Source organism: Acinonyx jubatus, chromosome C1, assembly GCF_027475565.1.
Source record: "Acinonyx jubatus isolate Ajub_Pintada_27869175 chromosome C1, VMU_Ajub_asm_v1.0, whole genome shotgun sequence".
NCBI lineage: Eukaryota > Metazoa > Chordata > Mammalia > Carnivora > Felidae > Acinonyx > Acinonyx jubatus.
The window spans coordinates 9,381,454-9,393,064 of NC_069381.1; the positions used below are offsets into that span (position 1 = coordinate 9,381,454).

The window sequence follows — 11,611 nt, forward strand, 5'->3', positions numbered from 1 at the left end:
CATGGGGAGCAGCAAGTCTCCTGGCTGGTGTCTCTGCTTCCCTGTTTAACTCCCCCGTGGGACATAATCCAGCCGTAGTGTGGGGAGGGGAGCGAGGAGGAGTGGCAAACATTCATCAGGTCAGGTCACAGACCTACTTACAAACTTCCAGTGAGACCCTAGCCGGCCTCTGCCTTCCTAGCCTCCTCTCCCTACGCTCCCCTCTAGTTGAAGCAGAGACCAATGCTTTCCAGGGGAATCCTCCACTGCCGCCAACTCCGGGCCCACAGTGCCCCCTGGTGGTCAGAGACACAAGATGGTCCAGACAGAGAGGTGCGGGACGAGGCAGATGAGGCGGGACAGGACCCTGTAGATTTGGAAAAGGCTTTGGAAGAGCAAAGGCTTAGAAGACCAAGAGCGTTAGTGGGAGAGAGGAAAGTCTGACTAATAGTCCCCGCGGGTGTGGCGCCTGCTCGCTGGGAATTGGAGCTGGGGCTGGGACGGGAGAGCAGCGGACATCCGAATGGGCCTAAAGCTCGCCTTGGGGACCTCGAATGGGACCAGCGACTACGTCTGTGTGGGCGTGGCCACTGGGCTGTGTCTGAAGCAGTTATCAAGGAACCTCCTGGGAACCTGGGCTCTGAGTCACTGCCTTCCCTGGGGAACGGCTCTGCCACTGACAGACACCCTGCAGAAGGACCCTGGAAAGAGATGTGGCGTCGTGGTAGCCCCAGGGGGCGCTCTGCAACTGCAGCAGGAACCGGCAGACGGCGTCCTGGGGACTAGGAGGCCCTGAGGATAACCTTGCAGTCTCCCAGCCCGCCCACGTGTCCACTCTTCCAAGGTCTGAAGAACCGTGTCCTGTGATCCAAGTCGGGAAAGGGTTCTGAGGTCAGGCCGGGAGTTGCACCCAGTGCAAACCAGGGGCGCTGGTGGGGGAAGCCCCAGTTATGCAGATGAACTTCACTTGGAAGTTCAGGGGACAGCTTGATATGACTCTAGCTGGCTTGATTCTTTGGTGTTGGCCCAGTGCATCTTCAAGCATAAACCATAATAAGGAAACCGCTGCACGAATGACGGGTCCAGGCACCACCGGGCTGGTGGGTCCGGCTAGGAGCCAGGGCATGGAACCGAGCGCCTCGGGTCCCACCGCGGAGAGGTACCCCTGCACCCCAGACCGCACCCCGCATTTCTCCATACTCCGTTGGTTTGTAGGGCACTGCGTGTTGCTGACTTCATGATTCATATTAAAATTATTCTGAGAAGTCATGCCAAAAACTGGACTGGAAAGAGAAATGAAAGCAACGGAAGAGACAAAAGAAATGTTTGCATTTAGGATTGACTTCTCTGTCTAAACTAATACAACCAAGCCAGGAGTTGCCGCTAGAGTGTGGTCTGTCCCGGGGGGGGGGGGGGGGGGGGCGAGGCGGGGGGCGCTGACCCCTACCAGTCAGATCATGCCAGGTGTATGTGGGTGGCTCGCAGGGCATTAACTAACAATATAAGGAGAAAAGAACCACCATGTAAGTTCTCAACACTAGGGAGAAACCACTGCTTTCCTTTTTGGTCAACTTTCTTCCTAGATCAGCAGGTCTCAAAGTTTGGTCTCAAAGACTCCTTTTTATCCTTAAAATGTGTCAAAGATCCCCAAGAGCTTTTGTTCAGGTGGGTTATGTCTATTAATATTTTCTATATCAATTCAAATGGAAAAATGTTAAAAACATGTTTATTAATGAAATTATATATATAACAGTTCTCAACCTATTGGCTACGAAATAGAAACACCATCTTTTTTTTTAATCAAAAGCAGTTGTGTTTTCCAAAATTAAAAAAAAATGAGTGTGAAGTGTGACATTAAAAAAATAACAGCTTTACTGGGGTATAATCCATATACCACACAATCCAGCTATGTGTAGGCTACAATTGTGTGATTTTAGTCTATTCATAGAGTTGTGTGTCCATCAGCACTATGAATTTTATTTTTTTAATTAAAAAAATTTTTTTTATGTTTATTTATCTTTGAGAGAGAGAGAGAGAGACAGAGCACCAGTGGAGGAGGGGCAGAGAGAGGAGACACAGAATCCAAAGCAGGCTTCAGGCTCTGAGCTGTCAGCACAGAGCCTGATGTGGGGCTTGAACTAACGAACAGTAAGATCATGACCTGAGTCAAAGTCCAACGCTCAACTGACTGAGCCACCCAGGCTCCCCGAATAAGTAAACACTTTTAATGAATCAGGGAGAGTGGAGAGGGGGGGTGGCCTTGGGTGTGTCCAGTGTGCCAAGACTTTGCAGTGAATGTGTCCACAGAGTCCTCCACCCATATGGGCTCCTGTCCTGAGGTTCCCCGTACTCCACCTTTGTTCTCTCTTCCTAGGCAGCCTGGGAGACCTTGGTTTTACTTGCATCTACCTTGACCTTCCAATGGCTTGCAGTAGGACATTTGAGTCCACTTGGTTGACACGGACATGGTGCCGGGCACCATTCTTTCTCCTTTTCTCCTGGAAAGCCAAAGTCTCTAAGTCTAAACAGACCATAAGGAGCGAGGAGACATGAACAGCAAATTTTCCAAAGGGTACCCTCTCTTGAGCCTGAAGTCCAGGCCAGGTCCCCTCACAACCGGCCCCTCAGCTTTGCACCCAGGATGGATGATCACCAGTCTCTCCCTCTGGACTCTCCACTGGCCTGATTCTGTGCCCTTGGAGTGGAGGCAGCCTCTGGAAAATCACTGTAGCTGGTGCAGACAAAGCCAAGGCTTTGGAAACTCTCAGCCCCCAAATCCAGGCTGAGACCCTGGTGGGCTCAGCCTTGAAGGAACACAGCTCTGCAAGAACCAGAGGACATGTTCTCCTGCTCAGCTGGCCATACCCTGCTCTTTTCCTCTTCCTTCCCTGGGTTCCTCTGGCGCCTCCCCCCCTTGAGGGAGCTAGCCGACATGCTTCCCACCCCATGCTTCTACAAGCTAGTCCCTTGGCCTTAATTGTCTGGACCCAGGGTGATTTGTCATGAAACCTTTATTGATGAGGAAGAAAGAGAACAGCCCCTTATTTACGGCAAGATATTCATGGAACTGGAGGGGGTAATTAGGGTCAAAAGAGACTTGAGCTTTTAAAAAGGCACAGAAGACAAGACACTTCAAGGTAAGAAGACATCTAACTTGGGAGAGAACAATTTCCTGGATCCCAGTAGGATTTTGCCAGCTCAAGGTCTGGGCCAAGAGAGACACAGAGGGAAGAGCCACTTCATAACGGTCCCCAAAGCCTTTCATCATCCTTGAACCTCTAGGAAGACCAGAAGAATCAGGGTCCTCCTCTGAAACCCAAAAGGGGTCACTTTCCAGCATTTCTGGGTGCCTCTTTGGATTCAGAAGAGCAGTTGGGGTACTCTGTGCCTTGTGGTTAGTCATATCCTTCAAAATAGCCTAGTAGAATGTGAGAAGAATTTCTTGATTTCTGCTGATACCATGGGAAAGGTCTCCATGCTCCACATTCTAGGAGAGGTGAGCTGGAGCTCCTGGAATGGAGGAAGAGAAGGCTGCCACGTCAGCTCAGGCTGGGAGAGGGAACTAGAAGAAATATTCTAACCCCCTGAGCAAGGACCCAGGAGCAGATTTTTGGAATCTCAGTTGGGATTCTGTAACTGGAGAAGGGGGGTCAGGACATCACCTGATGGGCTCAGAAGGCTGCTCTCATGCGGGCAGTAAACTAGGGGTCATGAGGACAGGAGAGCAGGACACAATGAAATGTCCCACAAATCCAGGCTTCTCACCAGACTCCAGGAGTCCTGCTGGACCCCTGAATTGGGCAGGGATGATGGCATCTCTGTGCAGATGGGCTCCCTCCTCTTCGGATGCCCCAGTGTGTCCCCTTAGCAAACAGGCCCTGTGTGGTGGTGGACAGAAAAGAGTGTCCTGTTGCCTGAGAGGAGAAGAGTGTTGAACATTTATATTTTCGAGGACATTTGAAGACTTTGACCCCTCCTACCTCCTTGGGTCTCATAGAAGCTTGGATCCCGTAGAAATATCCCTCCCTTGGACTTCTACAATTTTCGCTGATACTCACAAGAAGTCTATCAGTAAGTATTTTCTAACATTTAAGTTGTCTGACAACTAGGGAGGTTCTTCTGAGCCTCCAACTCTTCACTGTGTCAAAGCTAGCAGGCTTAAAAATGGGGGAGCTAGCAGTGATCTTCAGATTCTCTGTGAAGGTTATTTGAGGCAGTGGAGGAAAAGTGCTGGCACCATGGCTTGCCCAGTGTGTGTTCAATAACAGGCATTTATGATTATCCTTGTCACAAATCTCACCCTAATGCAGGTTATCAATAAAGGTGATTGCCAGGAGTTAAAATGTCTGTTGAGTACAATCCAACGAAACCCAATGTTATGCAAAGGCCATTTATACCGAGGGCAGATATGTGGCAAAAAGAATCTTCCAGAAAGATACCAAGATGGAGAACATCCTTCAAAGAATCTTAGCCCTGGCACCCAGTGGTAATAGAAGAATTGTTTGGACCTCACACTGAATGGAGGAGAGAAAGGCTTGGGGAATTATCTGGAAACAGAGGGATAGTCTCCCATTCTTCATATCCTGAGACTTCAAAAGAATCCACTTGTGATCCAGCCCGGGCGGGGATTCATCCCTACATTTGGCAGATCTGCAAACACTGAACATAGCTTCTGGATTTTGTGGGGGAAAGGGGGTGGTGTTCAGTGTACTGCACTTGTTACAAACAGAGAGTTTTATTTCTTTGCCTAATGTCATGTCCTTGGTCAGGCTCTCTGTGTCCAAGATATCTTAAGGATAGAAAGGGATCTTTGAAGTTACATTTGCCTCAATTGTTACCTAAATTGGAGGAAATGTTCATTGTCAAATTATGCTTCGAAAGGGGCCAGTGGGGTTGGAAAGGTTAGGTTCCCCAGACCCCAGAAATGGCTGGGGCCAATCTGCTGTCTGGGAAGTGTCCTCTGTGGGAACAACTCTGAGGCTAAAATAAAATGTCTCCTGGAAACAGCTGCCATGATGCTGACGAGGTCACATGCGTGATCGGCCCACGTTTATTTGTCTTCCTGGCTCCAAGATCCCGAAGGTCCACGGTGTCCACCCTTCCTGGAGCTTTCAGACTTGGAAGTGTCTGACTTGCTAGGGTTGCCTGCCTCTCCCTCAGCTGACATTTTTAGATTTAGGCTTCTCAGTTCAGGTCCCCAAGCTAATCCCATCTTTCTGGGAGAAACACCCTTTCCCTCCCTGGAGGGTCTGAAGACAGAATCTCCCTCCCTGCCCTCAAGAATGGTGTTGTCTCTACCCCAGCCACTCCCTTGTTAATGTCTCTATTGAGAGAAAAGTCTTTCAATCTCCCTGCTCCCCAAGGAAAATAACCCGTATTTTACAGTCTTGGGTCATTCACAGGGTCCCATTAGGATCACCCACCTCTGCCCTGCCCAGCCCCTAGCCCCACTTTCTCCTTATGACTTTGACCTGATCTCCTTCAGAGAAGTCTTACGGTCTGGAGAACCAACCGAAACCCAGCTGCCCCACCTTGCTCCCTGAATGGGCTTCTGATTTGCTATATTACTTGACGTAAAACCTAAGTGACAACTTGATTCAGAGACCCTTATTTTGTTTTCTTTGGGGATGATACCACTGTCTGCATGAAGCTGTTTTAACTCTGGAACATCTTGATAATTTTGATGGGGTCAAAGATCGCCCAATAACTGATACTCTCTAATGTCAGGAATAGATTAAACTTCCTTGTCTCATACTCAGGGCTAGACCACACCCTATTAGTAAAACCCAATCCATTTTTGTGGAGTGAACTGATTAATGAGTTCTTGACTTTCCCCCCCTCTCTAACTCTTTCCCCTTCCTGAATAGGCATATGATTCAATCAATCTAGAAAAAGGCAAAGACCCAATCAGGAATAGCCGGAAGGAGATTGAAGAATCTAATCAAGTGTTGTTCTCCAATTAGAAGTTAGTGGTTGAAAGGGGCGGGGGATATGGGATTAGAAAGGTACGTAAAAGCCTCAGGCACCAGAGAAGAAATACAGAGCCCTCCATCCTTGGAACCACAGACTTGGCTTCTCCACCAGGTCCGAGATCTGAGCACCTGGCCAACTGCCTCAGAGACGGTAAGTTGCTGTCCTGGTTAAGGACATTCCCATCCCATGCAGCTCAGGATGGCACACTTTTCCTTTTCCTTTCTTTTTGAGGTGAGCAGGTTTAAGGCTTTGGTTGTTTTTTTTGAATGTTTATTTATTTTGAGAGAGAGCGAGAGAGAGCAAGTGGGGGGGAGGGCCCAGAGAGAGAGGGAGACACAGAATCTGAAGCAGGCTCCAGGCTCTGAGCTGTCAGCACAGAGCCCGACGTGGGGCTCGAACTCATGGCCTGTGAGATCATGACCTGAGCTGAAGTGGGACGCTCAATCGACTGAGCTACAGGTGACCCTAAGTACAGTTTTGCCTAAATCCCAAACATTTTGATTTTGAGCTTTGGTTCATGTCATTTTTAAATGTCTTGGCCAGGCAGATTTTTTAAATATATTTTTAAATTTTTATTTCTTAACATTTTAAATATTTAGTTTGTGCCCTTCGATTACCGCTCCTATATTTTATGGCTTTGTGATTTTACCAGTTCTTTCTTTTTTAACTAAACGCTTAAAAACATCCCACGTGAGGTGCCTGGGTGGCTCAGTGAGTTGAGCTTCCGATTCCTGATTTGGGCTCCAGTCATGATCTCACCATCATGGGACAGAGCCCCCGAGTTGGGCCCCGAGCTGGGTGTGGATCCTGCTTGAGGTTTTCCCTGTCTTTCTCTCTCCTTCCCCCTCCTCCCCCACTTGTGCGTGCATGGAAATGTACCTCTCAGGGATTTTCTTGCTACTCCCAAATTCTGTATAACACTGTTACACGGCTTTTACAATTTCTCATTTAAAACTTTTGGAGGCATCTCCTTCATCTTTCCCAGTCAGGGGGCACTGAGGATGAGTTAGGCCACATGACACTCTCAGGCCCCTCACTACCACTTGCCAGTGGAACTGGAATCAAGGGAAGCAGTGGGTGGAAATGTCTGGGCCAGTGGTTGCGTTTCCTTCCCCTTGGTACTTGTGAGACACTCGCCCCGGTGCCGGCAGGGGCAGAGCGATGGCTTTGTGGCCGGCCACAGAGCCCAGAGTGGAACTGGGGTAAACTGAGGCTCTCCCACCATTGCCAGAACCGTGACTTTGGCCCTGAGTGGGTTCCTCCCGAGGGCGAGGAGCAGATGGGCCTGGCCCGGGAAGGAGGACTTGTTCCCTTGACATTGCCAGAGGATTCCTTTCAGAGCAGATTCAGGATGGTCATCAGGACCCCGCCCAGACTCCTGGAACTGGCGGCCAAGAGCCTGCTGAAGGACGAGGACTTGGCGATCGCTGCTCTGGAGTATCTGCCCACAGAGCTCTTCCCGCTGCTGTTCATGGAGGCCCTCGCTGGGAGGTGCGACAAGACCCTGAAGGCGATGGTGTGGGCCTGGCCTTTTGCCCGCCTCCCTCTGGGGGGCCTGACACAGATGCCTCACCAGAAGGCCTTACAAGCCGTGCTCGATGGGCTTGACTGCCTGCTTGCCCGGAAGGTTCGGCCCAGGTAAGGCTCATCCATGTAGCCTGGTAGGGTCCCGGGCATCCTGGAAGAGGCGGCTGGGGTCAGGGAGACTGGATGGCCAAAGGGTGGATTAGAGGCATCCGATGAGGCCAGTGAAGGAGTCCAGGACTTGGCCGCTGCTGAGCTCCCCATGGGCAACACCTTCTGGAGGTGAGGGCCGCTTGTCTCCGCCTCCTGCCAGTGATACTTAAAGGAACTAAGCAGACACCAGGGAGGATGGGAGGGGAAAAGGAGTTAGGGAAAAGTAAGGCAGGGAGGGAAGAAGAGGGCGAGCGAGCAGCTGAGTGATGTGAAGTGAAGGCGCGGCAGGGCGGGGGGCGGGGGGGCGTCCCACTGTTGCCCAAACTGAGACTCCTGGTCTCTTTCGGCACCGATCGCGAAGCATCTCGGCCAATCTCCCCTGTCGCCCACAGGAGGTGGAAACTGCGGGTGCTGGATTTACGGAATGCCAGTCGGAACTTCTGGAGCATGTGGTCTGGAGCCAGGGTCCATGAGTGCCTGCTGACGGGACCCGTGGCAGAGGACAGCTTAAGGATGAAGGGGCCCTCGGGTCCCTTGACAGTGTTCGTAGACCTCTGCCTCAGGGAAAGGACCCTGGATGAATGCCTGGCCAACCTCATTAGGTGGGCCAGACGGAGGAGATCGCTACACCTGTGCTGTAAGAAGGTGACGATTTTCGGGATGCCCATCCAAAATATTAAGGAGGTCCTGAATCTGGTGCAGCTGGGCTGTGTCCTGGAGGTGGAGGTGCATTTCACCTGGCAGCTGTCGACCCTGGGGAAGTTTGCTCCTTACCTGGGCCGGATGAGTAACGTGCGGAGACTCGTCCTCTCCCATATCCACAAGCCCTCCTCCTCCTCCGAGGAAAAGCACATTGGCCGATTCACCTCCCAGCTTCTCCGGCTGCGCCACCTGCGGAAGCTCCGTATGGAATCTCCCGCCTTCCTCGAGGGCTGCCTGGGCCAGATGCTCAGGTGAGGGCGGGGCCCCACTGGGCTGGATGGTGAACTTGAGCCCCGCGGGCCAGGGGCGCCGTCTCGTTCGCGGCTCTGTCCCGAGCGTGGCCTCGCGCAACCACCCGAATAACGGTTGGAGGCTTTGGAAAGAGACGCCTTGCCACACCCTGTGAGGGGGTCAGATGGGCGTGGGGGTGGGCTTGGGAATTCTTCCACTGGGAAGAGAGGTCTGAGTCAAGATGGCCGGGGGGGGGGGGGGGGGGACAGTGAAGGGAAGAGGGCCCCGAAGAGGGGGAAGCCACAGCCGACGTGAGCATTTCCGAAGGTAAGCGCGGAGCTCCCCGGCCTGGCGCGCTTGCGCGAGCCCGTCTCAACTCCCCTCTGTGAAAGGTTTTGTGCTCCAGGTCAGGTCATCAATGAGGGAAATGCAGGCTTCTGGAGGTGAGGAAGGGGAACAAGAGCAGAAAGAAGGATGAAGAGCGCTAGATGGTCTGCGGATGATGCAGGGATGTGAGCCCCTGAAGACTGGCGCCCACAGCCGGCGGGGTGGGATCTTGCCCCGGTTTATTCTTTTTTTTTATTTTTATTTTTATTTTTTGACCTTTATGTTTTAGAGACAGAGACAGCACGAGCAGGGGAGGGGCAGGGAGAGAGGGAGACACAGAATCCGAAGCAGGCTCCAGGCTCTGAGCTGTCAGCACAGAGACCGATATGGGGCTGAAACCCACGAACCATGAGATCATGACCTGAGCCAAAGTCGGACGCTCAACCAACTGAGCACCACCCCCCACCCCCCCACCCCCCCCCCGGGAAGCGCCCCTTGCCCTGGTTCGTTCTTTGTGTGTCTCCGTTAGCCTCACCTGGCCCAAAGATATGGGCACCGAAGGCCCAAGCAGCGGCCTGAAGGAAGCCTGAGTGGAGAGCATTTCTGGTCTTGCATGTACCACCATCAAAATTCACTGGTGCCCACGCTTAATTGAGCATATTCTAGCTCATTCCATTACCTTCATTTCCATAAGTAAGTGGAGTACGTTGTACTCTGCTTGACAGATGGGGAAAGGGAGCTTTAAAGATTTTGCGAACTTGACTCAGTCGCACAAGTGAAAGGGCTCAGCCTAAAATGAGACTGGGATCCTGGGACTGACCTTCATCAGATGGTCACAACAATGTTGGCCTTGGACAAGCCAGTTGTCTTGCCTTAAGGCTCCCTGCTCCCCCGATCGCCAGACCTAACTGCTTCGTTTCTCCCCAGGTGCCTGAAGAGCCCCTTGGAGGCCCTCTCCATAACCAACTGCCAGCTTACAGAATCAGACTTGGCATGCCTGTCCCAGTGCCCAAGCATCAGTCAGCTGAAGGAGCTGGATCTGAGTGGCCTCAGCCTGGCCTGTTTTAGTCCCAAGCCCCTCCAAGTTCTGCTCGAGAGAGTGGCAGCCACCATCCAGGACCTGGTACTAGAATATTGTGGACTCTTGGACACCCACCTGGAGGCCATCCTGCCGGCCCTCAGCCGCTGTCACCAGCTCCAGACTTTCAGTGTCCGCGGGAACCACCTCTCCATGGCCCTGATGGAGAGGTTGCTGCGTCACACCGCCGGGCTGAGCCGCCTGAGCCTCGAGCTGTATCCTGCCCCTCTGGAGAGTTACAGCAGTCAGGGGATCATCCACCCAGGGAGGTTTGCCCAGGCTCAGGCTGAGCTGCTGGGCATTCTGAAGGACTTAGGACTGCCCCGGACCATCTGGCTTAGAACTAACCCCTGTCCTCACTGTGGCAGCAAGATAGTCTATGATTCGGACCCCTTCGTGTCCTGCTAACTGCCTGACTAGTTGAGTGCATCCACCAGAAATTTCCTTCTGGACACTTGGAGATGGAAATCTAGGCTATAGGTATATCATACATAAAGGGGGACACAGACCCACGATTTCAGACATCTGCTCAGTGTGAATGGGGAAAGGACAGGTGATCCAAGACTGCAGGGTGCTGGGCGGAGGAAAAGTGACCTGGGGAGCTGCTGGGACCTCCAGGGACCTGTGTCCTATAGAGTCAGAAACGTGACTGTGTTTCTGGAGGGGGATTTGAGCCTGAGACCCGCACGTGGGTCTCATCCCTGGGTGGATGGTTGTAAAGAAAAGGTAGGAAATAAATAACCTTGGTGTGAACTCTCTGGTGCCTTCCGTGATACCTTCACCAGTTGTCCCAGTATACACCTCAGGAGTCTCCAGTTACTGATGGGGAAAAAGCTGGTGCCGAGCTGTCTACAGTCAGAAACTCTCACTGATGCCCTGGGGTTTGGCCCCAGGAGCTCACAGCATATTTATGATTTTCTCCAGTTCTTTATTCTCTCTGGGGCATCTCTTGCTTCTTTTGTTTCGGGGGCTATTCAGGGGGTTAATACACGCAACTGGGACATACTAAGTGGCCGATGAGCCACTGGTGCACACGGCTCTGGGGACCCTCGCTGCTGCCTCGGATGCCCTGACTTGGACACGAGCACTCACTACCGTTCTCCAGATGGTTCCAGAGACCTCAGTGCCTGGCCTTTGTGCAGAGAAAGGGCTTTGCTGCTCAAGGCAGGGCCCCGGTTCTGGAAGGGGTTGTTTACACTGCAGATTAGCTGGAGAACTCTGGGCCTCACCGTGCCTGCGGGTGGGTAGTATTCCTTGAATTCAACTAGTGGCCAGGAATGACATCCAGGTTCCTTTTATTTATTTTATTCTATTTTAATTTTTCATCCAAATTCCTTTTAACAAAAGCACTAAAATCATACAGACAGGCAAATTTTAATTTTTATGTTTATTTTGAGAGAGAATGCACGAGCAGGGCTGGGGCAGAGATGGGAAAATTGGCTCATGTGGTTAGAGACCAAGAAGTCCCGCCATCTGCAAACTGGAGAACCTGCAAAGCCACTGGTGTAACTCAGTCCGAGACCGAATCCCTAAAAATCAGGGGAGCTGATGGTGTATCTCCCAGTGTGAGGCCAAAGGCCTGAGGAGGGAGGACCCCCATGTGAGCTCCAGGGTCTGAAGGGTTCAGAGCTGAGAGCTCCAGAC

The 11,611-nt window shown here is 51.9% G+C and overlaps 1 protein-coding gene across 1 annotated transcript; it reads left to right on the forward strand.

The window, feature by feature from the left end:
* Positions 1-6,950: 6,950 nt before the first annotated feature.
* LOC106988166 (PRAME family member 8-like) lies at positions 6,951-10,720 on the forward strand. Its single transcript, XM_015086596.3, has 3 exons — positions 6,951-7,590; positions 8,022-8,582; positions 9,817-10,720. Exons 1-3 carry the CDS (start codon positions 6,968-6,970, stop codon positions 10,373-10,375), a joined length of 1,743 nt encoding a protein of 580 aa, XP_014942082.2. The 5' UTR covers positions 6,951-6,967; the 3' UTR covers positions 10,376-10,720.
* Positions 10,721-11,611: the final 891 nt, after the last annotated feature.

Bases quoted from the DNA above. Each gene is read 5' to 3' on its own strand.
- LOC106988166 (XM_015086596.3), top strand. From the start codon at position 6,968: ATGACACTCTCAGGCCCCTCACTACCACTTGCCAGTGGAACTGGAATC. The intron at 7,591-8,021 runs GTAAGGCTCATC...TGTCGCCCACAG, and splicing joins GCCCGGAAGGTTCGGCCCAG to GAGGTGGAAACTGCGGGTGC. The intron at 8,583-9,816 runs GTGAGGGCGGGG...GTTTCTCCCCAG, and splicing joins TGCCTGGGCCAGATGCTCAG to GTGCCTGAAGAGCCCCTTGG.